The following is a 25,562-nucleotide window of genomic DNA, read 5'->3' on the forward strand; positions in this document are numbered from 1 at the left end:
GATTTAAAGGCTTTTACTGGTCAGAATTCAAAAGATGTTAAAATTTCCATCTGCTAAGAATGTAGTAGATAAAAGCAAGTACTGTAATTTTGATAACTATGGAAAGCAGTTTTCGAAGAGTTGTTTAGAAAACGTAGACATTTCATGGCCGAAACCCTCTGGAACTTTTTCGTTTCCTTTTTCTTCCTGTATCCAGGTCATACTCACTGTAGTCTGATGGGGAAGAGAATCCAGAGACGCTGGAGGCGTTTCTGTTCGCGAAGGAATCATGTAACCGCAAATCCTTTGCGGAAAGCAGCTCCTGGCAGACATTCCAGGACCACGTGTAGGTGGAAAAGGTGTTGTAAAAGGACTCATTGTTGGTGTCGACTCCAACTAAATCCCCTCGGATCTTCTTCCAGAGATTTAGCATTTCTTTCCGGTGCTCAAGGGCAATTCCTAAGTTATAGGTGTCTGTGGCTCTCTTTACCTGCAGGGTAGGGGCAGATAGTTGCTTACTGTAGTTATCATAACTATTGATTTATGAACCATAATTATGGGTGGCTTGAGAGTGAAAACCAGTAGGGCTACTCATGGGGTAGCATGGGACTTAATGAGCTGGAAGCTGATGGAAATCAAAGTGTATCACTTGAAAGCTGGATATGGTGGCACACACCTTTAATCCTGGCACTCAGAAGGCAGAGGCAGGTGGATTTCTGAGTTGGAAGGCCAGCCTGGTCTACACAGTGAGTTCCAGGACAGCAAGAGCTACATAATGAGACCTTGTCTTGAAAAAACAAAACAAAACAAAACAAACAGTACCATGTGAGAACAATGAAAGAAATATAATTTTTAGACAAAGTCTCACTCTATAACTCTGGCTGGCCTGGAATTTGCAGAGATCCTCCTGCTTCTGTCTCCTGAGTGCTGAGATAAAATGATTTTATAAAACTACTGGAAATGTAATGGACTAAGTTAGGGAGAAGTGTGAGGTTCAGTTAGGACGTATAGGTACCTGATTCAGCGTAAGACAGGGAGAGCCAGCTGAGAGAAGATGATGAGCTGAGCAAATTCTTAAGGATTTTTAAGGCTGAAGGATGGAGGGGTGGTGGGAAAAAGTCCCAGGAGGAAGAGGCCAGAAAAATCAGAGCTTAAAGACTGAACATTCTGGATTCAGCCGGAAGGTCAGAGTGGATGGCATTACCAGAGTGTCCAGGTTAAAGTGAGAGGGAAGTGACCAAGGAGTAATTCCGAAGGTCAGTGAGTCCACTGTGATGGAGGAGAGCCCTTCATGAAAAGCACGCTGTGGGAGCTGTTTTCTGAGGGAAATGAGAGAAATCCCTCAGTTGTGTGGAGTGGAACACTGGAAGGGCAGTCTCAGTAACCCAGGCTGGCCTTGTGTTTCCTACGCAGCCCAGGCTGCTCTCCAACTTGTAATCCTCCTGCCTCTGTCTTTGGGTGCTGCTTGGAGGCATATACCACACCATCCTTCCTAGCCACCAGAAGGCTATAGCTTCAGCTCAAGGCTATAGCTTCAGCTCAAGCATTTATGATGTTAGACCATCAGCTGTGTGGAAAACGGCTGATGGGAAAAAGCTGCAGAGTCAAGGACACTGGATCTGAGGCTGTTGTTCAGGCAACTTTTATGGAAGGAGAGAGCGGGGATAGAGTGATAAGAGTGTAGGGGAACAGACTTGGGGAGCATCCCAGAATGAGTTGGATTAGATTTGGTGACTGGTGGAGGTAAGGAGTAAGAAAACACGCACACACACACAGAACCCCCCCCCCCCCCAATGTTAACCCCAATGACTGAGTAGATGGTATCAGCATCCTCAGGGGAGAACCAGGTTGATGTAAAGGTGACAGGTGAGCATGGCGTGTGTTGAGCTTGATATGTTATGACGGTTAGGATGTAGGGGAAACATTTATTAGGTGGTGAGTGAGGTAAGACCAGCATACAGAAAAGAAGTCCAGGCGAGGGCAAATTAGTTATTAAAAATAGGTGGCTACTGCTAAACAAAGAGTGAACTCGCCACGTGCTCACCCTGGCTCTCTTTATCCGACACAGAGACCCCTGCTAAGCTTCTATGGCTGAGTTGTAAGGAGACTAAATGAACAATCTTTTCACACTGGGGTCAGTGCTGGTACCTGTGGTCTCTGGCCACATTCACTTGCATGACCATGTGCTAACAATGAGATAGGACTCAGCTGCCCCCTGCTCTGCGTTCTGATACCCCACACACCCCAGCATTGTTACTGTCCACTCCCTTCTCCATGACTTTGCCCTCACCCCAAGCTCTCGGGGAGCAGGAACTGTTCTTTTCTCTCCACTGTGTCTCCTAATCTCGGAACCCATGGATACACGTTTGCCAGGGAGTGTGTGAGTGTGTGCTATGAGAAGATGAGCAGTGTGGAGTAGGAAGCTGGGAGAAGAAGCCTCAGGAGCGTGATGATTACTGTCAAAGAAAGAAAGATACCCAAGGAGCCTAACAGCTGAGGCTGACCTCCGGCACACGCATGCTCACACACTTGTACATACATTCATGAAAGGATGGACAGAGGGGCTCCAGAACACATACTTTTAACTTCCACTTTTACTAACTGTCTACTTTTGTAGCCTAACTTCTTTGCCCCACATATAAGGACTAGGACATATTTCCTCCATACCACCTCCCTTCTGTATCGGACACTAAGCATCATGCTCTCGAGGCTTCTACTCCCTGAACTCTTCCACACTACACCTTCAGTCCTTGTAGGTCTGTGACTTTTCCTCTCCTCTTTCCTGAACCTCTCTTGTAATGCTATCTCCCACGAGTCCTGGGCATGAGTCCTCATCTTGTCTCACTATTAATCAGAGTGGAGGTTTTTGTGTGTTTTTGGAGACCGAGTCTTCCCAGGAGAAAATACTCTTGACAGTGCAATCTGGGCAAGGTGTTTGGCAGTGAGCACTCACATGCTGTTTGATAGCAGCCGCATCAGACACTGTCCAGTGCTGCTTTTTCTTGAAGAGGTGGTCAATGGCTAAGATGTCATCTGAATAGCTCGAGGCAGACTTAATAGGTTTCACATTTGCAGCCTTTGTACACATAAAAAAAAAAATTGGTAATACATTTCAGTTTGAATTACATAATGAAGACATAATTATGCATACATGTAAAATGTCACAGCGAAACCCCTTACTGTGTATGCTAACTTTAGACATTAATTATAGAAAGACATGCTAATGGGGGTCTGAAGTTGGGCATAACGATGCATGCATGCCTGCAATGCCAGCTCTCAGGAATTTTCTAGCAAGAAAAGTGATGTGAGTTCCAGGCCAGCCTCTGGCTACAGCATGACACTTTCACAAAAACAAAACCAGGATTTGTTTGTGATAGGATTTGTATATGATTTATGGGGTCGTTGCTAAACTATTTGTCAGTTGCACTGGAGTACCTAGCATGGAACACATGTAACCAGGCATTTAGTAAATCCACTGAAATAATAATAACGGAGCCTGCTTATAAAACAAACGCTGACCAGATGGCTCATGTGCAGAGAGGATAAGGAGGGCAGAGAGGAAGCAACTTCATCCTGACCCAGACTTCCCAAACTACTGTAAAAAACTAAAGAGGAAGGTGCCCTCCCAGAGGGCAACCTCTGTTCCTTCCAGACTTCCACAGGAAGCAGCGCTTGTTTTTCCTGTTGCTGGGCTGTGAACAATGCTAGCAGGTTAATATCCTGCTCAGTTTCTTTGGACTCATTGCTAATCTACTTGGCATTCATTCCTTCTCTTAATTATTACTCCAAGAGGCTGCTGGAAATCCAGCCTCCAAACTGCCAGCTGGTGAGCTTCTCTCTCAAGCCTACCTAGTATGAATTCTCTTAACTCTTCTCTCTTTAGTGATCTCTCCATCCTTTAACCCATAATTTTCCTCCTCTGTGAGTCTTTTCTGATTTCCAGGGCCAAAAGTTTCCCCTGTGTTCTTTATATAGTTTGCTTGGGGGTTTCTTTAACGTTTGTTTTGAAATTGCACTGATTGATACTGATTAGTGCGCCTGTCTGTGTGTCTGTGTCTCTGTGCCACGGCTCTCATGCAGAAGCCAGAGGAATGATGTTAGTTCTCTCTGTGTTTTTTTTTTTTTTTTTTTTTTGAGACAGGGTTTCTTTGTGTATCCCTGGCTGTCCTGGACTCACTCTGTAGACCTGGCTAAAATCAACCAGACCCCACAGAAATCAGCCTGCCCCTGCCTCCAGAATGCTGGAATTAAAAGGCTTGCTGTACCACTGCCTGGCAAGTTGTCTTTGAACTTGTGATCTCTTTGCCTCAGTTTCCTGGGTGGTGGTATTATTTTTTTCTCTGAGTTATTTGAGAAGCTCAGTTGAAGGGTTTCAAGTTGATTTTAAGAGAGCTGTTTTGGTTGCTATTCATATACTGTGAATATATCAAGAAGGAACAAAGCAGAAGCAAGAAGTCTATTTAGGAAGTTTTTTTGTTTTTTATTTGATTTTCCACAAAGGGGATGGAGCTCAGTGGTGAAGCACATACTTAGTATGTGGGTTCCATTCCCAATACAAAACCACACAGGAACAAGCAAGAATATGAAGTCTGCTATAAGCTAGGCTCTGCCTTGTTTGTTTGTTTGTTTGTTTTGAGACAGAGTCTTATTGTATAACCTGGCTGGCCTGGAACTTATTAGGTAGCCTAGGTTGCCCTTGAACTTATGCTAGTTTTCCTGCCTCATCTTCTTCATGCTGACATCACAGGTGTGAAAGTGCCATGCCTGATACCAGGCTCTGTACCAGGTAAATTTCAGTCTTGCTGCTCCACTGGGAGGCTTACCACAAACTCGGGGGTAAGGCCAGAACGTTCTCAGAGTATCTGGAAGCATGAGCATACCTGGGCACACTGGGACTTTATGATTCATGCTAGTAAAGCATGTACAGGCAAGTAGACTAGAGGCAGCAGAGCGTGATGCAGGGATCATAGGAAAGGCTCTGGTGGGAGACAGGATGGTTCCTCCGTCTATCAGAGCATCGCTCTATCAACGTGGTCCTGGTCCTCCCATGTTGATGGGAGAGAATGGAAGTAGAACTGGGACCTTTTAGTGTTCTGTTTTTGTTTTTAGATAGGATGATGTTACTCTGTAGCTCAAACAGGCCTGAAACTCACTATGTAGCCCAGGCTAACCTTGAACTCTTTGCCTGAGCTTCCTAAATGTTGGAATTACAGGAATGAACCATCATATTTGGGTTGCTATTATTCTTGTATTCCTCATCTCAATTCCAAACCTAGGTCTGTCATTTTCAGTAAATCAAAGTGTTTTATTGAAATAGTTATACCTAAGTTCAAAGTCCTTGTTGGCTACAGAGCAAATTTGAGGCCAGTCTGGGCTACATGAGACCTTGTCTCAAAAATTCCCAGTCCAAACCCAAACAAACACCTCAAAACAACAACAGCAATCCCCCACAACACTGCCCAGTGTCTGTAATGAGAACTCTCTCAGGCTCACTGAGCTGGGATCTTACAAATGGAAATATTTAAATTAGCTATCATGACAGATTAAATCTCACCTGTGTTTTCCAGTCTCTTTTATTGAAAAAATAGTCCTCAAAGAAAGACAGAGGCTCCCTTTTCCTTAGCGTTTCTAACTTCTGCATGTCTTTAAATGGCTTGCCCATCACCACCCCGTCCACATCAGGGAACAGTGGAAAGACAGGTATTTTTGAGTACGGGCTATCTGAAGGGTGATCGCACCCTAAAAAGAGAAACAAAAATGGCATTATCAGTAATGTAAAAATTACAAATAATGACAAGCATGCAGCGCCGAGTGTGTTGTTCCCCCCGCCCCCCAACCCGTGGCCCTGGCTTCTCTGCCCCGTCTCATGCTCCCAGTCCGCAGCCATCCACAGACTTAACCCCAGTGTCTGAGGGCTCAGTCAGCAGGCTTCTGCTTCCACATGGTGTCTGTGTGACAGAGAGCATTTTCCTCACAAGACCTGCTCTTGGCCACCAGTGTTTACTTCTGATCAGCTCTAGGTGTGTGGATGTCAGTCTGTAACAGTGGAGAGGGAAAATGGCTCTTACGCTTGAGCTCTTCGAGAAACTTGTACAAATCCCTTTCTTTCATTATTGAGACCCTGGCAGAATTGGCGAAGGCAGCGGTGCTTGAGCGTGGAGGAGTGCATAAGTCTGACTTAAAGCCCCTTTTCCCATACGGAGTCCACATTATTTCTGAGCTGCTTTCCTGGAACTTTTTTCGGAAATAGCTTAAAAAGAAAATACAAGTAATTCAGAGATGGAGATAAAGAACTATTAGAACTAAAAGAAGGAAGTCAAATGCAAGTTAATAGATATTAAGTTTATTTTAAATATATTAACAATTTTATTAGCATTTATTGATCATACATAATAATAATAATGGTTTTATGACAATTTCATATATTACATGTATTTTTATTATATTCACTCCATTATCTTCTCCTGTTCCCTTCTGGCTCCCTCAGAACCCCTTTCTCTTCCTACTTTAGTCCCTCTTCTTCTATCTTGTCTTTCTTTTGTATTTTCATTCCCCCCTTCTCCCTCCCTCTTTTCCTTTTCCTTCTCTCCCTCTCCTTTCCCTCTCCCTCTCTCTTTCCTCTCTCTACCCTCATCCTTACCTCCCTCCCTTCTCTTTCAGGCTTGAGACCTCAATGTGTATCGTTAGTGTTGCCTACAAGGTCCTGGGTGAGGGATTTTTTACAAGACCATGGGTTCCTCACTGGTGGCTATACCACTGAAGAAAACTGTGTCTGTTACTGTAGTACTTTGTGCTAAATTTTAAAAGTCAGGTTTTTTTTTTTTCTTCTTTTTTGAGACAGGGTCTCACTTTGTAGCTGAGGCTGGCCTTGAACTCCTGGTGTCTCTTCTGCATCCAACTCCAGACTGGTGTGATCATAGCATGAGCCACTATGCCTGCCTAGAAATTTATGTTCATTTGTATCACGTGAATGTTTTGTTTGTCTGGGGGTCAAATCTTTGCCTTTGTGCACGTTAGGTAAGCATTCTACCACTCAGCTATAAATACCACCAGCCCTATTTCCTCCTTTCAATTTTTATTTTGGAAAGCTCATGACCAGTTTCTCCAGTGTGGGGAACTCAGGCCTGGTGTATGCCAGCCACCCAAGTCCTCTAGATGCTGAGCCGCAGCCCCAGTTATTGCCTGCTGTTAAACTGATTCCCTTATCATTTGCATAATGACCATCTTGGTCTCTTTTTATAATTTTTGACATCGTTGCACTTATTCATTTCATGTGTGTGTATGCACGCAGTCACGTGTGAACATGCACGCAGTGTGCTTATATATGTGGGTCAGAGGATAACGCAGGAGTTAATTCCTCCCACCGTGTAGGTCCTGGGGATTGAACACAGTTGTCAGGCTTGGTGGCAATGTATTCCTTCAGTGCTTGTCCCAGAAAGCCAAAGCCCTTCGTTTTGTTTCATTTCTGAAGGACAGCATCTTTAGGTATAGAATTCCTGGTTGGTGAGAATTCTCTTTTAACATTTTAAACAAGTCATTACATTCTCTCTTAGTTTGTGAGATTTCTGGAGAGAAGTAATAGGGATTTCTTTATATATAAATTTGATTTTTTTCTTTAGAATATTTTTTGTCTTGTGCTTTTTTTCTGATCTATCCATTCATCTATCTATCCATCTATTTTTGAGACAGGATCTCACTGGGTAGCCCTGGCTCTCCTGGAACTTACTATGTAGAGTAGGCTGGCCTTGAACTCACAGAGATCCACCTGCCTTTGCCTCCTGAGTGCCAGACTAAAAGCATCACCACCATGTCTTGTATTTTGGTGGTTTGATCCCAGCATGCCTTAGAGAAGATTTCTTCCCCCCACTGAATCTAGTAAGGACCTGAACGGCTTTCTGATCTTGAGTCTCTATTTCCTGGGATTTGGAAAATTTTCAGCAGGTACACAACAACCTCCCAAGATAACCAAATAAATAACCACAGTCCAATTTCAATAAACCCAGCAACATCAGCTAAGGTGTCCTGACCACCTAGGTGTGCAGGACGACAAGAGCACAGGTCGCTTTGCTAACATTAGCGCTTGATTCTTGGGCAAGAATGTGATCTCTGTCCAGAAGTTTTGTTTGTGCTAGCGTGGACTCTAGGTGAGGACCATGTTAGATAATATGCATATCCTCTTTTTTCTATTTATTTCCACAGTAAGAAGTAACACTCATGTGTCATTTAACGCGCTGAGCAACGTGTTCTGCATCATTTCCCAGTGCCTTTAAGGCAGGTGTTGTTACCGCACTCACACTTCATAGGTGAGGAAGCTAAGACTGAGAAGTGAAGAAAAGGGCTAGCTGCTGTGCTCTGGCAGCTCTGTCTTGGGCTAGGGATGGCTATTTTTTTGTATGTCTTATGCCCACAGTGGAGCCTTGGGATAGTGTGCGATCAGTCATGAGTTGAAAACAAGCAAGCGTGTTGTGGCATGTGGCCTGCTCTTTCAGATGGAGCTCTGTGGCACAGGATGTTGGTGGCAGAGCCTCGGTGAGTGCTTCTGGGAAGGCTGCGCTCACCATGACGACGCTTACCTCACCAACTCTATTATATCCTTTCTGTGCAGCACTGAGGTCTCCACAAGCTTGGACAGGATTTCAAACAATAAGATCCCTGGGTTATTAGCGAGATCTAAACATGTTTTCTTTTCTGGAACTGTAGAGGAAACAGGAGAGAGAGAGAGAGATCTCAAAATGTCTTCTGAGCAAGCCATCTGTTAAAAATTTATTGAGAATTTAGAGCATGATTATAAAATTATAAAATTTATAATTTACAATATATAATCTTATATATGAAACCAGGGACTAGCAATATGGTAAAACATTAAAACTGTTTTATTTGGTAGAAAGGTCATTTTGATTATGGAGTAGACAGACCAATCATAGTTCAATGACTCCTACGTAAATACAGCAGAACTTTTAACATCTACATGCAAAATATGTTGGAGACAATTGTCTTGTTCTTCTATGAAAGGGACTTAATATCTCTAGTTTGCAGAGAAACACTCATTACTGCTACAATGTTTGCTAGCACTGATTTTTCTTTATCTTGGGGACAGTCTATGGCTTAAATTAAATGGCAATGCCTTCAAAACCACATATGGGGTTTGGTATCTGGAATCCTAGAGAACATTAATATGAGTAGTGGTTAGATTTTCCAAGGCAGCCTGCTAAGTTCAGACACAGCATAAGAGATTGGTGAGTTTTGGTGCATACAGCACGGATCACCACGGGTGAGAATGTGCTCTCTAACCTCCCAGCCTCTCACTGAGGGAAGAGGCCCCATCAGTGTGTGGAAATGATAAATTCTCTAAGCGATAGAAATAGTTGTTATTTATTGATTTTTTGGTATAAAAGGAATGCTTTTAGAAATAGTGCCTGTGCTTGGTTAAGAATTGAAACACGATAAAAAGAAAACAAGGGGTTGAACAGATGGCTCAGTGGCTAAGGGCACTGACTATTCTTCCAGAGGACCTGGGTTCCATCCCCATGCCCATGTACACCAATAACCATCTGTGCTTCCAGTTCCAGGTGATCTGACACAGACATACGGGGCATGGTACCCGTGTACATAAAGATGTATTTTAAAATTAAAAAAAAAAAAAAAAAGGAAAACTAAAGTTTCTGCATCTGTTACTTCCTTATGTTCTCACTGGAGAAAAGACAGCATCCCTGCAGGATTTGGCTGTCTGATGTATTCTGATACTCTCAGTTTGATATTATTTTGTGGGAGTAGTGCAAAGAAAAATTGCATCTTTCTGGATTTGTCTGACTGGAGGGCTAATAGACAGTGTTTTCTGTGCAGTGGGAAGAGCTGCCCAGCCATCTTCTAAGTGATTCTACTCACCCACAGCCTTGATGAAGAGTTTTTTATCTGTCAGCACCTTTATAAAATCTGAGAAGTTGATCTTACCATCCCCTGCAACAGGAATCTGAGCTCAGAACAAGAATTCTCTAAACATTCATATAATATATTAAATACATGACTCATATATAAAACCAAGAGAGAGAGAGAGAAAAGGAGAGCGCGAGAGAGAGTGCTTGTTATATATAGCTTAGACTCGCTGCAAATTTGCAATTCTTCTGCCTCAGCCTCTGGTGATGCTGAGCTAGAATGCATTTTAACTATTTAATGTATTCTAAGTATAAAAGCTGAAGTACCCTGAGCCACCTAATACTTAAAATCAGCATATTTTCGGCTGAAAAGGTGCTCAGGTAAACTTGGTTTCCTTTCTGTCCTCCTTAAAGAGATTATTTTGGTAGTGCCTCCCTATGTAGCCATGCTGGTCTTGAATTTATAATCTTCTTAATTATATCAGTCTTCATGACTTGATCTTACTACAACCACACTAGTCCCCTGCAGCCAACAGAAGCAATGGCAAGGTGTAAGCATTCAGCAAAAGCTGTTAGCCACTATTATCCTTTGGCAGAGATTGTAACTTTTCACATCTTCCTCTCTGGCACCCTATTGCCTCTAAAATTAAAAGACAGTTGCTGGGTAGTGGTGATGCACACCATTAATTTCAGCACTTGGGTGGCAGAGGCAGGTGGATCTCTGAGTTTGAGGCCAGCCTGGCATACAAAGCAAGCTCCAGGACAGCCAGGGCTATGCAGAGAAACCCTGTCTTGAAAAATAAAGCAAAACAAACAAACAAACAAAAAAGCAAACTGGCAGCGTTAGTGGAAACAAGCCATAGCTTTAGTTATCTGGTGACTTCGATTCACTGGCAGTTGGGTGATGAGGAGCAAGAAGAAATAATATGCTGAAAACATATTCCACATAATACATTAGCCTGGGCTCCAGGTACATGCCATAGCACTAGAGAGGCAGAGGAAAGTGTCAGCGGTTCATGGCGGACCTCGACTGGCCAGAGGAAAGCCTGGAATGTATTAAGACCCTGCTTCAAACAAGACAAAACAAAACAACAAAACAAATACTAACAATAAAAAGCCCCCCCAACAGGAAAACAAACAAATTCCATGACATATAGGCTTTAAAATACTAACAAAAGTTCTCTAGCTTTTAAAATTTGACAGAAAGGAGATTCGTATTGTTACTGTTGAAATGAAGCAGTGGGATTGGGTTTTCTTGGTGTTCTGCTGTTTGTGAAGCTGCTTATGTAGTTGTATCTCTCAGTTCCTTCAAGGTGGCCTCCAAAATGAGCATCATAGCAAATACTTAAATTTGGTAATAAGTAGAGATAGCCACTCTTGGTTTCCACACATTAATTTTCTCACAAAGTTATTATATATATGTTTTGTTTTGTTTTGTTTTTTTAGCTCTTATACCCTCCCCTCCTTGCTATAAAGAGAAATATACATGAAGACAGTAGTTCCCTTGTCAATGGGAAATACAGAAATTCTATTTCAAGACCTCCAAGCATTAAAACCTTGGCTAGATCTGAGTGTGGTGGCTCATGCTAAACAATCCTAGCCTTTGGCAGGACAACAGGCTGTCAGTTACATATTGGATTTCAGGACAGCCTGGGCCACAGAATGAGAACCTGTTTCAGCAAACAAACAAATCTCAATCCCTAAACCAACCAAAACCAAACACTAAACCTTCTACAAACCCCACAGTACTGATCCCTGTATCTACTATGTTTATTTTTTTTCTGTGACATACTTTATCTGATAAATTAGGCATAGTGAGAGATTAGCAGTGACAATAACAAAATGATTATAAAAATATACTGTGTGTTTGTGTGTTTTGAGACAGGGTCCTCTATATAGCCTTTGCCACCTGAGTGCTGGGATTAAAGGTGTGTGGCACCACATCCAGTTTCAACAATATAATATTATAGAACATTGTATTACTGTGTTTTTTGAAAGATTTTAGACAAATACTAGTAATTTTGGGCCACAGGTGACCCAGTTAATTGAAACAATGGAAAGGGAAACGTAGATCAAAGGAGACAGCCCTAATGTTCAGTGACATACTTTTGACAAATACGGGAGAGTTATTTCTTGTACTTATAAGATATAAATGATAAAATAGATATTCATAAAATATTTTATGGGAAAATAAGTCAAAATACTCACTGTCAAGATCAGCACATTTCAATTCATTATAGATATCATACATGCTTAGATTCATCCCCAGTTTAGCTAAGGTGCACATCAATCCGTGTGAATCAATGCAGCCACTTTTATCCTTGGTGAAGAAGTTGTAAGCATTACGGAAGGCTGAGGAAATGGAATTATGTTAGTCATGACAGTTATTTAAGAAGAAACACAGTCAGGTATGGTAGCTCCTGTCTACAACCCTAGCACTTGGGAGATTATCTGATGATCTGAGGCCCATTGGGTCTAACCAGTAATGTCTCGGTCAGCCTGGGCTACGGAGTGTGACTGTCTCAAAATGGGGAATGGGGAGGAGAGAAATGTATATGCTAATAGGGCTGGGAGAGATCAAATATTCAATTGAAGATTGTGTTCTGAAAAAATATGGAGAGAATGAATAATAGATTTTTTTAAAAAGACAGATGCAGTCTTTTCTTGGGATTTGAATTAGAATAAAGTAGAAATTATAGACTCAAGTGGAACAAGAAGTAATTGGTAGAAAAACTAAATGTGGAGCCAGGCAAGGTGGTGCATGTGTATAATCTAAGCCTTTGAGGGTAGAGGCAGGAAGATTAGGTGTTCAAGGCCAGCCTTGACTATGTAGTGAGCTTGTGGCCAGACTAGGCTACATCAGATCCTGCATATCAACAAAGCAAACAAAACAAAGCAAAGCAAAACTTTGTATTATCTGTTTTCTCACTTTATTGCCATTACTTGGACATTTGTCTCCACTTTGTGTTAAATATTTAATTATTCTTAGTTTTCATTCTTTTTCCAGTATTGGAGATTGAACCTAGGGCCTAATATATGCTAGGCAGCTGCTCTACCACTGACCTGTATTCCTAGCTTCGTTATTTCTATCAGTATAGACTCATAGATGTCTATTTTATATTAGACATTACATTACATTATGATTTTCAAATTATTCAAAAAAGTAGTGGAAGATAGGGGATGGGGAGATGGCTCAGTGAAGGAGAGCACTTTCTGTGCAAGCTAAGGACCCGAGCACCCACATAAAGGCTGGCTGTGGCCACCTATTAGGCAGGAGCAGGGACGGCGGGACTGCTGGTGTTTGTTAGACAGCCACTGAAAAACGGGAGTCTGTGTTCAGTGAGAGACCCTGCCTCAAAGGAAGAAGGTGGAGAAGGTAGAGGAGGGCATGCCCCCCAGCATGCACACCTCACATACATGCAAATGCACACAAAGGGTGAGGTGTGGACTCCGGGAGATACACTTTAGGAATTCCATCCAATTCTGTGCAGGGAAATAGGAAGCAAGGTTATTTGGGAGCACAGACAGGAGATGTTGGAGGCTGAGGTTTTCAACAAATCATGCAGAACGAATAAATTAACTCCTCATAGGAAAGCTGTGAGAATGCTATAATTACCACATTTTCTAGTGTCATTTTTTTGTTACTTTGACATCTGCATCCTTATTGATCCTACAGGGACTGTTCCTCACAGGCCTGGTTAGTTCCCCCAAATTGTAAATAACTGGGTTATGAGTATGATAGGAGACAGAATATGAATATGTATGTATGTATGTATGTATGTGTGTGTGTGTATGTATGTAGGTATGTGTGTGTGTATGTACATATGTGACACTGCATGAACATGGAGGTGAGAAGACAATTGCAGGAGTCAGTTCTCTTCCACTGTGTGGGATCTGGGGATAGAGTTCAGGTCATCAGCAGGTAAAGGTGCTCTGTCAGCTCTTCTCCTCTCTCTCCTTTTCCTCTTCCCTCTCTTCTTTTTGGTATGTGAGTGTGGGGCATCTGTATGTGTGGTGAATGCACACGTGTGTGTGTGTGTGTGTGTGTGTGTGGGCGCGCTCACCTCTAATCATGGATGGCAGGCATCCTGCTCTAACACATCCCACCTTATCCTTCGAGACAGGGGCTGCCATGGAGTCTGGAGCTAGCCTGGCATCCAGCAAGCTCCAGCAAACCTCCTGGCTCCCTCAACCCTGAACTGGGGGTGCGGGATCTGAATCCAGGCCCTTATGTACAGCAAATGCTCTCGTCACCTGGGCCATCTTTTTAGCTCCATTTAGGTTTTCTAGTACATAATGCTTTTCCTTTTCTTTCTTTCTTTTTTTTTTTTTTTTTTTTTTTGTAGATTCTGTTCTTTCTCCCTGGAACACTCTCCTGCATTCTCCCCTGACTCATCATTCAGTTTTCTCTAGACTCCCTTTCTCGCCCCACAAGACCAAATCAGGACACACTGTTCTGGTCCTATAACACTTTATACTTCTCTCGTATCTCATGTCATTTTATAATTTAACATAAACAACTCAATAATTTTGTGGTTTAACTATGTATTTTCCTTGTAGATCTCTTTCCAGAGCAGGAACACTGTCTATCATTCTTCTGCCTGGAACACTATTGGCTTAAATAGATGTTTGCTACTTGGACCAATGACCTGTAGACAGTGTATCAGTTTTCATCATGATCATTTTGTTTGTTTCTAAGAAATCCTGGCACTTTATTTTATTTTTGTCTTTTGAGGACAAACTGGCTTGGCTTGTCAAACATTATGTAGACTAGGCTGCCCTCAAACTTACGGTGCTCCTCTCGCCTCTGGCTCCCTAATGCTGATGTTACAGATGCATGTTACCACGCTGGCCAGGCCACACTTTGTGTTTATACTGTTTAATTAGCTGATTAAATACGTGAGCTTGGATTTGCTGTTTACCACCCTCACAAGCTATCTGGATAAGAATATTTGACCAAGACTATTTCATTTCTTTTGTTTTTTTCCAGACAGGGTTTCTCTGTGTAGCCCTGGCTGTTCTGGAACTTACTCTGTAGACCAAGCTGGCCTTGAACTCACAAAGATCCTGCTGACTCTGCCTCCTGAATGCTGGGACCAAAGGCATACACCACCACAGCCTGGCCTGGCTGACTGATTATATTCTTTTTTATTTTTATATAATTTTTAATTTATTTTTTATTATTACAATTTATTCACTTTGTATCCCAGCTGTAGCCCCCTCTCTTGTTCCCTCCCAATTCCACCCTCCCTCCCTCTTCAACCATGCCCCTCCCTCAGTCCACTGATAGGGGAGGTCCTCCTCCCCTTCCATCTGACCCTAGCCTATCAGGTCTCATCAGGACTGGCTGCATCTTCAATAAATGGTGCTGGTCTAACTGGATGTCTACATGTAGAAAAATGCAGATAGATCCACATTTATCACCCTGCACAAAACTAAAGTCCAAGTGGATCAGAAGTCCACAGATGCATGGAGGGATGCTGTTAGGTTTTAATGTTTAGGATGGTTTTCATTACCTTCTAGTTGTGCAGGGCTCAGCTTCCATTCTCTGTGTTGTAAATAGCCTGGAAGACGTCCTTGTAAATCTTTATCTCTGAGAAGAGACATGGGCAGAATTAACCCAGGTGTGGAATCTTTGAGTTTGCTGGCTACAATGGCGACGGCATTGCAGTGTGCAGGGAGTCACAGAACATAAGCAGACCTACCACTTGCTAACATCTGCCGACAGCATGGGAAGATGAGAACAACTGCAGCCTGCCCTACATTTCTGGAAAGTTAGAACTCTGGGTAACATTACGCCCTCATGAAAGCAAAGTCTGGAATAGGAGGGAAAATATTAATACTTCCAGGATGCTTTGTGTAAATTTGCAATGATTTATGAACACCCCCCACAAACAAAACTATAAGCTTTGCTTATAATATGGCAAGTGAAATTCAATTCTTTTAATTGTTACTTAATAGCAAATTTATTTAAATAATCAAAAAGGTTTTAGAAGCAGGGTCCCATGTAGCCTAGGATAAGCCAAACGCACCAGGGAGCCAAGGCTGACTTTAAACTCCTGCTCTCCTGCCTCCATCTTTCCGAATGCCGGGCTTATAGGCCTGTGCCACTACACCTCACTCTTATAAATTTGTTTGAAATGTCCTTAGATTCTAATAACAAAAGTTTAAAAAATATAGAAGCTCTAATTTTTGTGGTTTTATTTTTTATTAAAACATTTAAGAGGTTTTATAGTTCTGTGTATATGAGTGTCTGGCCTGCATGTCTGTGTGTGTAGTGTGCATGCCTGGTACCCAGGAGGTCAGAAGGGACATCAGATCTGGGACTGGAGTTACAGATGGTTGTGAGCCGCCATGTGGGTGCTGGCAGTTGAACCCAGGGGCCTCTGGAAGCGCAGCAAGTGCTTCTAACTGCTGAGCCATCTCTCCAGCCCCAGTTTTTGTGATTTTACAAGAAGTACCTAATAAAGTGACACTTGAAGGAATACTAAATATTGTGGTTAAACAATATACTCACTGTGGTTTATTTTACTACCCTCTATAGAGTATTCGATTCAACTTATTTTCAGAGTAGCTTGGGATAGAAGGAAGTGATGAGGTCATAGATGCGCGGCTTTCAACTTTTTGGCATGAAATTGCATCTAGCCTGTTTTGTTTTCTCAGCGTTTACTAACACGATGTCTTCTTTTTGTGTTGCCTCTTTATTACCTAAAGTGTCCTTCTGCAGACTCAGGTTTTTGCTCACTGAGGTTACTATGTATTTGTTGCACATTTCCAAATAAAAAATAGTTTATTTTTGCACTATATGAAAGATGTAAGCAGACACTGAAATATGATGTACTCAAAACCCTAAGAAATCAGAAGGCCAGGTGGACAAAGATTTTTGTTAATTACCACAAATAAAAAACACCTGTGGAGCTGGTTGTGCTGGTGCATGCCTTTAATCCCACCACTTGGAGAGGCAGAGGCAGGCAGATCTCTGTGAGTTCGAGGCCAGCCTGGTCTACAAAGTGAGTCCAGGATAGCCAAGGCTACACAGAGAGACACTGTCTCAAAAAACCAAAAACCAACCCACCAACCAACCAACCAACCAAACAAAAAAAACCCCTCATCAATAACAAGAAAACACCCATGTTCATTTCAAACTTCATTGTGGACTAAACCAGGAGAATGTCCATTTTATAATGTTGCAAAGGAGCATGGGACTTCCTATATGAAACCAACCCAGTCCAGCCTCTCACCTACTGTGGGGATCCCTTTGGCCTGTCATCTTGGTCTTTGTTGGACTATTTTCATTGACAAAGAGCCCACTGTTTCAAAAGGGGACAGTGACAACAGGGGCTTGGCTGCCATGAAGTTATTTTTCTACTTCTTTCTTTTAAAAATGTCAGAAATAGCTGGGCATAGTGGCACACCTCTGTAATCCCAGCATTTGGGAGGCAGAGACAGGTGGATCTCAGAGTTCATGCTAGCCTGGTCCACAGAGTGAGTTCCAGGACAGACAGGGCTACACAGAAGAAACCCTGTTTCAAACAAAATGAAACAAAGATGCCAGAAACATATTTGGCAGTGGTAAAGTTGAATCACTCTCCAAGTGAAATGGGCAGTCAGGAGAGAGCAGAGTGTGATGAATATATCTTGGCTCTCACTTCCAGCCCTTAGTGCTTAGAGTTTGTTGGCAGCCAGTTGAGAAAAAGCATTGCTACTAACGGGTGAATTGCTCTTGTGCACTGTGGTGGGGTGTGCACAGCTAATATACTTGGATTTCATTTGGGAGAATGGGAAGGGGAATTCTCTTTTTCTAGTCAAAAGGAATGTTCATTTTTTTCCTTTGATTATCTTTCCAAAAGACAATGAAATGGCTCAGTGGGAAGGTGCTTGCTACCAAGCCTGAGGATCTGAGTTTGATTCCGGGAGAACCACAGAGTAGAAGGGGAGAACAGGCTCCTATAAGCTCCTCTGACCTCCACAAGTGTGCCTGCATGTGGGCACACATACAAAAATAAACAAAATATGACAAACTCTTTAATTCAGATGTTTTAAGTAAATTTACCCCAGAACAGAATATTCTAACTTGTCTCATTGTAGTCTTTGTAGTGTACATTTATATATTCATTATCTGAACACTTCTTTGTATATTCTATTCATACTTTATTTCTTACCTCTTGTAAAAGACAGGTGCTTTTAGGGGCTTCAGTTTCGTTGTTGGTTTCATTTCTGAAACTGCCATGTGGTCAGAAACTTTGTCTGGAGTTCAGAAGATGCAATAAGAATCAGTTCACAGATTCATTCATCCCTCCACCCATCCATCATCCATCCATTTATTCCTTTTCTTTCTTCTTTCTTTCTTTCCTTTCTTTCATTCTTTCTTTCTCTTTCTCTCTCTCTCTTTCCTTTCTTTCTTTCTTTCTTTCTTTCTTTCTTTTTTTTTTTGAGACAGGGTCTTACTTTCTAGTAGTTCAGCTGGCTTAGAACTGTCCTTCCTGCCTCATCTTCCCTAGTCCAGAATTGCAGGCATGCATCACCATATCAGTTTATACAATCATTTCTTTGCATCCCCCCCACCCAGGTTTTCCAGCTCAAGGTAAAGGATTTTAAAAAATGGCATCATATGCAAATTCAAGCTAGAAGTATAAGCAAAATTGGAGGGCTGTGTGGAAAGGTCCTTTTACTGTGCCAAGATCTCCAAGCAAAATTTCTTGTCACAGTTATACCTTTCAAATAGTGTCAATCTGATCTTATATAAAAATAAATGCTGGGGCTGAAGAGATGGCTCAGTGGTCCAGAGCTCTTACTGCTCTTACAGAGACCCAGTTTCCCAGCACCCACACGGCTGCTCACACAACCTGTATAGTCCAGCCCCAAGGATTGATCCATGCCCCCTGCTGGCCTCCATAGGCACCTGCATGCATGCAAACGCACTTGTGCACACACGTCTTAAAAAAAAAACAAAAACAAAACAAAAAACCTAAATAAATGCTAAGTAAAAGAAGCCAGGCACACAAAGATTTTTTTTTTTCACTTGCATGTAGAATCCAGAATAGACAAACCTACAAAAAAGTACAGCATGGTAGGAAGAGGGGTCATAAGAAGTTGGTGAGGAGCACAAACCCTCAGTTATTCATGACGAGTAACTTGTAAAGATCTAATGTATAATGGTAGGGCAAGGCAGCATCACTCTACAGTGTGTTTACCTAGATGCCTTGACCTGCAGTAACTTGGGCAGTGACTGGTGTGTTGGGTGGATCGCAGTGATTATTTTACAGTGTATACACACAGCAAACCATCAAATTGTATGCCTTAACTAACTAAAAATAGCATGATACAGACAAAACATATAGAAATAGATTGGAAAAATTAAAGGCAAAATTTATTTTGAAATATTTAATGTCACATTAGGCAAAAAATGTGTTAGGACATTCCAAAAATATTTACTTACTTAGACACCTACCATATAGTAAGTAAATTTTCTGAGGATCTCCTTCTGGAACACACACCCCTGCCCTGGCGGTTCTTATGAGCCCCTACTCTCTCATAAAAGCAGAGTGGGTAGCCTCTTGCGCAGACTCTTTGCTGTGGCTTCCCTGGTCGTTCCCCTTCCCCTTCTGCATGGTGCGAGAAGCCCAGATGGAGCCCAGAGCCTGGGAGGCAGGCTGCCCCTCTGGGTTTAGCACCCCAGTTAGTCCTCCACATTACAGAGTGTACGGGGAGGCTCACTGGCAAGCAGACTCAGCTGCCGGCTCAGAAATAATAAATCAGCAAGCACTGTTAAGCCAGGAGGAAAAGAAGTTTTGGGATGTTTGGCAAGAAGTCATCCCCCCCAGGTCTTTGCCTCAGAACCTGGAAAGCAGCTGTTTCCAAACACCTCCATCACAGTGTTCAGAATCTAGAACCTTCTGTAAAGCTGGGAATCCCAGAGACGCTCAATAATTTAGGCAGTTGAAAGGTGCTCTGAAATTGTCCCCATGGCTCAAAACAACCAGTACTTAAAATACCTTCAATCTCTTATCTAGTTGATAGTTGTTTTTTTTTTTAAAAAAGAACTCAGCATAGAATCATATAAAATTCTGATATTTACCTACTTTTAAGCTGTGCTACTAATCAGCCGTTAGTAACCAACCATCTGAACTTCAGAGCAAGAATCCAACAAAGGGTTTTTGTTCCATCACACAGCTGTGACCTCACTCACTGCTCAGGCTTGGGCTCAGGGAGAGGGTGTGGGCTCCTCCCAGGGTTAGAGCAAATGTGTTCAGTGGTAGTTCCTAGGTACCCAGCAGCACATGGGGAGATGAATTACAGAGCTACAATTTGAACCTGTTGAGACTTTAGAGATGGGGACTTTTTTTATTTTCTTTTTTTGGCTTCAAATTATATATTGGTATATTTCCTTTAGTGTGTTGAAACTTGTTTAAGTGAAACATTTTACCCAGGTCCCTTGATTGAAGATTAATTAAAAACCATTTCATTAATTTAAGTCTAGAAATAGAGGGAAAAAAAGACCCCCAAATCTCATGTGTCTGTATGCATGCTGATGCCCCCCAGAGGCCAGAGGTATGGGATCCCCCGCCCCTGCTGGAGCTGGAGTTACAGGCAACTGAGAACCACCTGAGGTGGGTTAGGGCCCTCAATTTGGGTTCTCTGGAAGAGCACTGAGTGCTCTTACCTGCTGGGCCAGCTCTCCAGCACACCTGCATCCTTTAATAGGGGGAAAGGTGGGTTAGATAGAGCAATCAAATCGCCAGGCATCTTAGTAATTGGAAGGCTGAGACTGAATGATTTAAGATTCTGTCCCAAAGCAAAAACAGAAGAGAAAAAAACAAAAAACAAAAAACATTGACAATTAGGCAGGAACCATAATATTCATGTTCTGACATTTCTCATAGCATTTAAACCCTCGAAGCCAGTGGTGGCTCATGCCTTTAATTCCAGCACTTGGGGGGCAGAGGCAGCCAGATCTCTGTAAGTTCAAAGGCAGCCTGGTCTACATAGGAAGTTGCAGGCTATCAAGGGCTACAAAGACCTCATCTCCAAAAACAAAAACCAACCAAATCAAACCAAGGTCCTTTCCAAAACCAAGCAAACAACAACCAAAACCACTGCAGCACAGGGTGGAGGGCGGAGGGGATCTGTAATCTGTTGTAGATAAACGCAGACTTTGGCTTCTAAAACTGCTGCTGGCTTTCTTCAGTGACAGTGTTTCTAGATGTTCCCTAGTCTGGGTCTGAATGCTGCAGTTGTGGTAACAACTTTACCAAGTTTCTCAAACTCGTCTCACATTCTGATCAGCAACACAAAGGGAAAGAGGAGGCAAGTTTAATTTCTGAGTTAACGCAATAAATACATATTAAGGGTTAAAATGGGGGATAATGTCAGATCCTATTGGGTGGAGTTGGTGAGAAGTAAAACTTATTTTTTTAAGTTTTATTAAAAATAATTTATTTACATATATATTTTTATTACAATTTATTCACTTTGTATTCTGCTGCAGCCCCCTCCCTGGTCTCTTCCCAGTCCCACCCACTCTCTCTCTTCCCCCTATGCCCCTCCCCAAGTCTACTGATAGGGGAGGTCCTCCTCAGACTCCCTGGAACTGGAGCTGTAGATGGCTGTGAGCCTCCAGGTGGGTTCTGGGAATCAAACAAGTAGTCTTTTAGAAAAGCGTTAGGAGCTCTCAACTGCTGAGCCATCTCTCCAGCCCTAAACTGGGATTTCTTTAAAGGCACCTTGTTATGCTTTCCTAGGCTGGCTTCAAATTCCTAAGCTCAGACATTCCTCCTGCCCAAGCCTCCTTGTGTGTAGGGCCACAGGCATAGGCCAAGTGCCTAGATAGAGGTCAAAACTCTCAATTATTAACTAATTGATTAGTTAATTAAAATGTCAAGACATGGTTTCTCTGTGTTGCCCTGGCTGGTCTGGGAACTCACTCTGTAGACCAGGCTGGCCTCAAACTCAAAGATCTGCCTCCCTCTGCCTCCCAAGTACTGGGATTGAAGGCATGCACCACCACTGCTCAGTGATTTATTATTGTTATAAAAATAAAAAAAATTATTATATAGAAGCAACTACTTTCCATTCTATTTTTATTTATTTTTTGTTTTTTTTTTTTCAAAACAGAGTTTCTCTGTGTAGCTTTGGCTGTCCTGGACTCACTTTGTAAACCAGGCTGGCCTTGAACTCAGAGATCAGCCTGTCTCTGCTTCTGCCTCCCTGAGTGCTGGGATTACAGGCGAGCACTGCTGTGCCCTGCTCTTCCATTCTATTTTTGGGTGTGCTGGGGATTAACAGGGTATCACAAAGGCAGGCAAGTGCGCTGTCTACCACAGAGTGACACCCCAACCCCTAGATGGACAGGTTTTAATCATATAGTTCAGCATTGTCGACCATTTTTATTTTGTTACATACCAGCTACTGTATGTTCTCATCTTACAAAGTCAGAACTCTGTGTTCATTACATAGCACCTTCCTTCTTCCTCCGAACTCCTCACGACCACCCTACATTCTTCTGTGAATCCGACTGCTTCAGCTACCCCTCTATGTAGATTAATATAGTGGTTATCTTTTTGTGATTGGTATAATATCCCTGAGGTTCATCTGTGTCATGGTGTGGCTCACAATTTCCTTCTTCCAAAAAGCTAGTTAATCATCTATGCAAATGTCACATTTTGTTCACCCTCTCACCCACTGAAGGGTGCTTGCCTTGCTTTCCCTTCTGACTGCGGTGAACACGCCTATAACTCCTCACAGATGAACTTTTACTTATTTATATTTAGAGAGGGTCTTGAATTTAGCCCTGGCCATCCTGGAACTCACTCTGTAGAACAGGCTGGTCTCAAACACAGCTTTGCCTGCCTCTGCCTCCCAAGTGTTTGGTTAATTCTTGAAACAAACAAACAAACAAACAAACAAACAAACAAAACAAATCAAAGAATGTCATGGGGCTAGAGAGATGACTCAGTGGTTAACACTGGCTGCTCTTCCTGAAGACCTGGTTCAATCCCTGGCACGCACAAGTAGGCTCACAATCATCTGTAATGCCAGTCCCAAAGGAGATCTGATGTCCTTTTCTGGCCTCTGGAAGCACTGCATCTCACAGTGCATAAATGCACGGGAAGGCAAAATGCCTTTACACACTGAACAACTTTTTTAAATGTCAGAAAATGTTCCCTAGCATTAATTTTACAGCAAGTTATAATATTAAGTTGTCTGGCCTATGTTCTACAAACTACTAAGTACTGTGATTTTTTTATAGTATTTTTTTACTTTGAGATTATGATACAATCACATCATTTCCCCCTCCTTGCTGTCTTTCAAATTCATGGGCTCTCTTTTTTGTTAGATGTTGTTACATGCACATACGTCTATGTGATTTTAATGTTTTCCTTCTGGTAATATCTGAGCATGTATATTCCAGTTAATTCAGCAAAGGCACTGACCCAGCTGCATGCTTTTCCAGTCATCTCACCAGCATAACCAAGGCCTCATTTTTCTACGCCTCCAACACTTGTTATCTCTTAAAAAGTTCTAATTAAAATTTTGTTACATTTATTTGTTGTGTGTATATGTGTGCTCACATGCACCACAGCAGATGTGTGGAGGGCAGAAGACAAACTTGGTTTCTTTGTTTTTAATTTAATTTTATGTGTTTGGGTGTTTTGCCTGCATGTATGTTTGTGCACTGTGTGTGCACCTGGCATACCCTGAAGCCAGAAGAGGGCTTCAGAGCTCCAGGACTGGAGTGGCAGACAGTGGTGGGCTGCTCCCATGTGGGTGCTGGGAAGTGAACCCAGGGCCTGTGTAAGAGCAGCCAGTGCTCTTAATTGCTGAGCCATTGCTCAAACACTAAGACAACTTTGTGGACCCAGTTTTCTCCTCCCAGCAATGAATGCATCCTGGGGATCAGCTCAGGTGGTCGGGCTTGGTGCCAGGTGCCCTCACCCATTAAACCATTGCTGCTCATGTTCACTCTCTCTCTCTCTCTTTAAAGCATCCACACTAACGAGTGTGAAGTAGTATTTCATTGTTGTTTTATGTTTCCTCAGTGACCAATGATATTCAACATCTTTTCACTTGCTTGTTTGTCATTTTAACATAATATCTGAAGCAATGTCTATTCACATACTTTGGCCATTCAAAAACGCTGGGTTCCAGTAGTCTTGTCAGATCCTCAGGGGATATGTTTAAAGACCCTCAGTAGATGCCTAAAACCATGGAGGATACTGAACCTTGCCTATACAACGTCTCTTTCTAGGCATACATGCCTATGGCAAGAATCTAATTTGTAAAAGTTAGCACAGTAAGAGGTTAATACCAGCAGCTGATAATGTTCATGCTCTGAGCTGAAGCCTTTCATCTTTGAGGGAAGCAAACCTGAATCATCACCATCACTCTTCTTGTATTTTGGGGTCATTACTAAGTAAAACAAAGATTATACAAGAAAACCAGCACAGTGCAATAGCAGTTACCTGGTAACTGAGATGGTTCCTTAGCAACTGATGTGGTGAGGTGTAAACGTACATATTCTGGATAAAAGATTGGTCCTTGTCCTTAGCAGGATGGGGGAGGGCAGTGCTAACTGTACCACATTACTAGGAATGGCATACAATTTAAAATCTATGAGTTATTTGTTTCTGGGATTTTCCATTTACTGTATTTGGACAGTAGATGACTGTGGGTGGGTGCAGCTCTAGAACGTGAACCTGTCTATCAGAGAGAATGTCTACATGTGCTTTTGTGTGTGATGCTGGGAATTAAGCCTAGGGCCTCACGAATGCTGGACAAGTGCTCTGCCACTGAGCTGTATTCCAAGTTCTACGTTAACACTTTTCATTATTGAATTATAAGGTCTCTATATATTTTGGATTCTAAACCCGTATTAGTGGATGATTTACAAATATTTCCTCTTATTATAGAAATAATTCTTCTCCTTAATAGTGTCCTTTCAACCTTAAAAGTTAAAACTAGAACTTTGGATCATTGCCTAAATTCACCTCTTCTCCTTTATTTATATGGAAACAAAAGCCCAACAAAATTGAATTGCTTTCTTTAAGACTAGAGTCAGGATTAGCTACTTTATAAGCTACATGCTGATACCAAAGATGTAATAATATAATTAAAAATATCAATGGAGACATTAGAAAACAATATGAAATATCTGATAAGCAAAATGTGACACAGTGTGATACAGACTATAAAGGCAAAATAAATTAGAGAAATAGACGGAGGTATAATGTACAGTCATCTTAGTGATTGGTGGAAGAAAGTAGAAACTGACAGTTGAACAACTCCAGGATTAAGTGCTGTAACCCACCTTTAGTACTAGTGGCACGTTTCATCAACTTTTGCAGACTCGCCATTAGTTTTGCTAAATGACAAGATTAAGAGTCAAAATTATATACATATCTGAAGTTGACTAGGAGTGGGAAACTGGAGAAAACATCCAAGCTATATGGGATTTCTGTCTTAATTCATATTGCTGCTTGTGGTGCTTTGAATAAGAATGGCCAGCATAAGCTCATCTATTTTGAATGTTTTGTCACTAGGGAGGGCACTACTAGATAGGTATTAGGATGTGTGGTCTTGTTGGAGGAAGCAGGTCACTGGGGTTTCAAATGCTCAAGGTAGGCCCAGCGTCTCTCTGTTGCCTGCTGGTTGGGATGTAGAACTCACAGCTACCGCTCCAGCACTATGTCTGCCTGTGTGCCACCATGTTTC

At 42.1% G+C, this 25,562-nt stretch overlaps 1 protein-coding gene across 1 annotated transcript; it reads right to left on the reverse strand.

Moving 5' to 3' along the window:
• On the reverse strand, positions 1 to 25,213 carry Efcab3 (EF-hand calcium binding domain 3). Its single transcript, XM_021645574.2, has 10 exons — positions 25,159 to 25,213; positions 18,014 to 18,098; positions 15,368 to 15,444; positions 12,060 to 12,203; positions 9,865 to 9,936; positions 8,553 to 8,673; positions 6,048 to 6,229; positions 5,534 to 5,718; positions 2,933 to 3,055; positions 1 to 469 (listed from the first exon to the last, which is right to left on the reverse strand). Exons 1-10 carry the CDS (start codon positions 25,202 to 25,204, stop codon positions 143 to 145), a joined length of 1,362 nt encoding a protein of 453 aa, XP_021501249.2. The 5' UTR covers positions 25,205 to 25,213; the 3' UTR covers positions 1 to 142.
• Positions 25,214 to 25,562: the final 349 nt, after the last annotated feature.

The sequence above is a fragment of the Meriones unguiculatus genome, chromosome 7, assembly GCF_030254825.1.
Source record: "Meriones unguiculatus strain TT.TT164.6M chromosome 7, Bangor_MerUng_6.1, whole genome shotgun sequence".
Lineage (NCBI taxonomy): Eukaryota > Metazoa > Chordata > Mammalia > Rodentia > Muridae > Meriones > Meriones unguiculatus.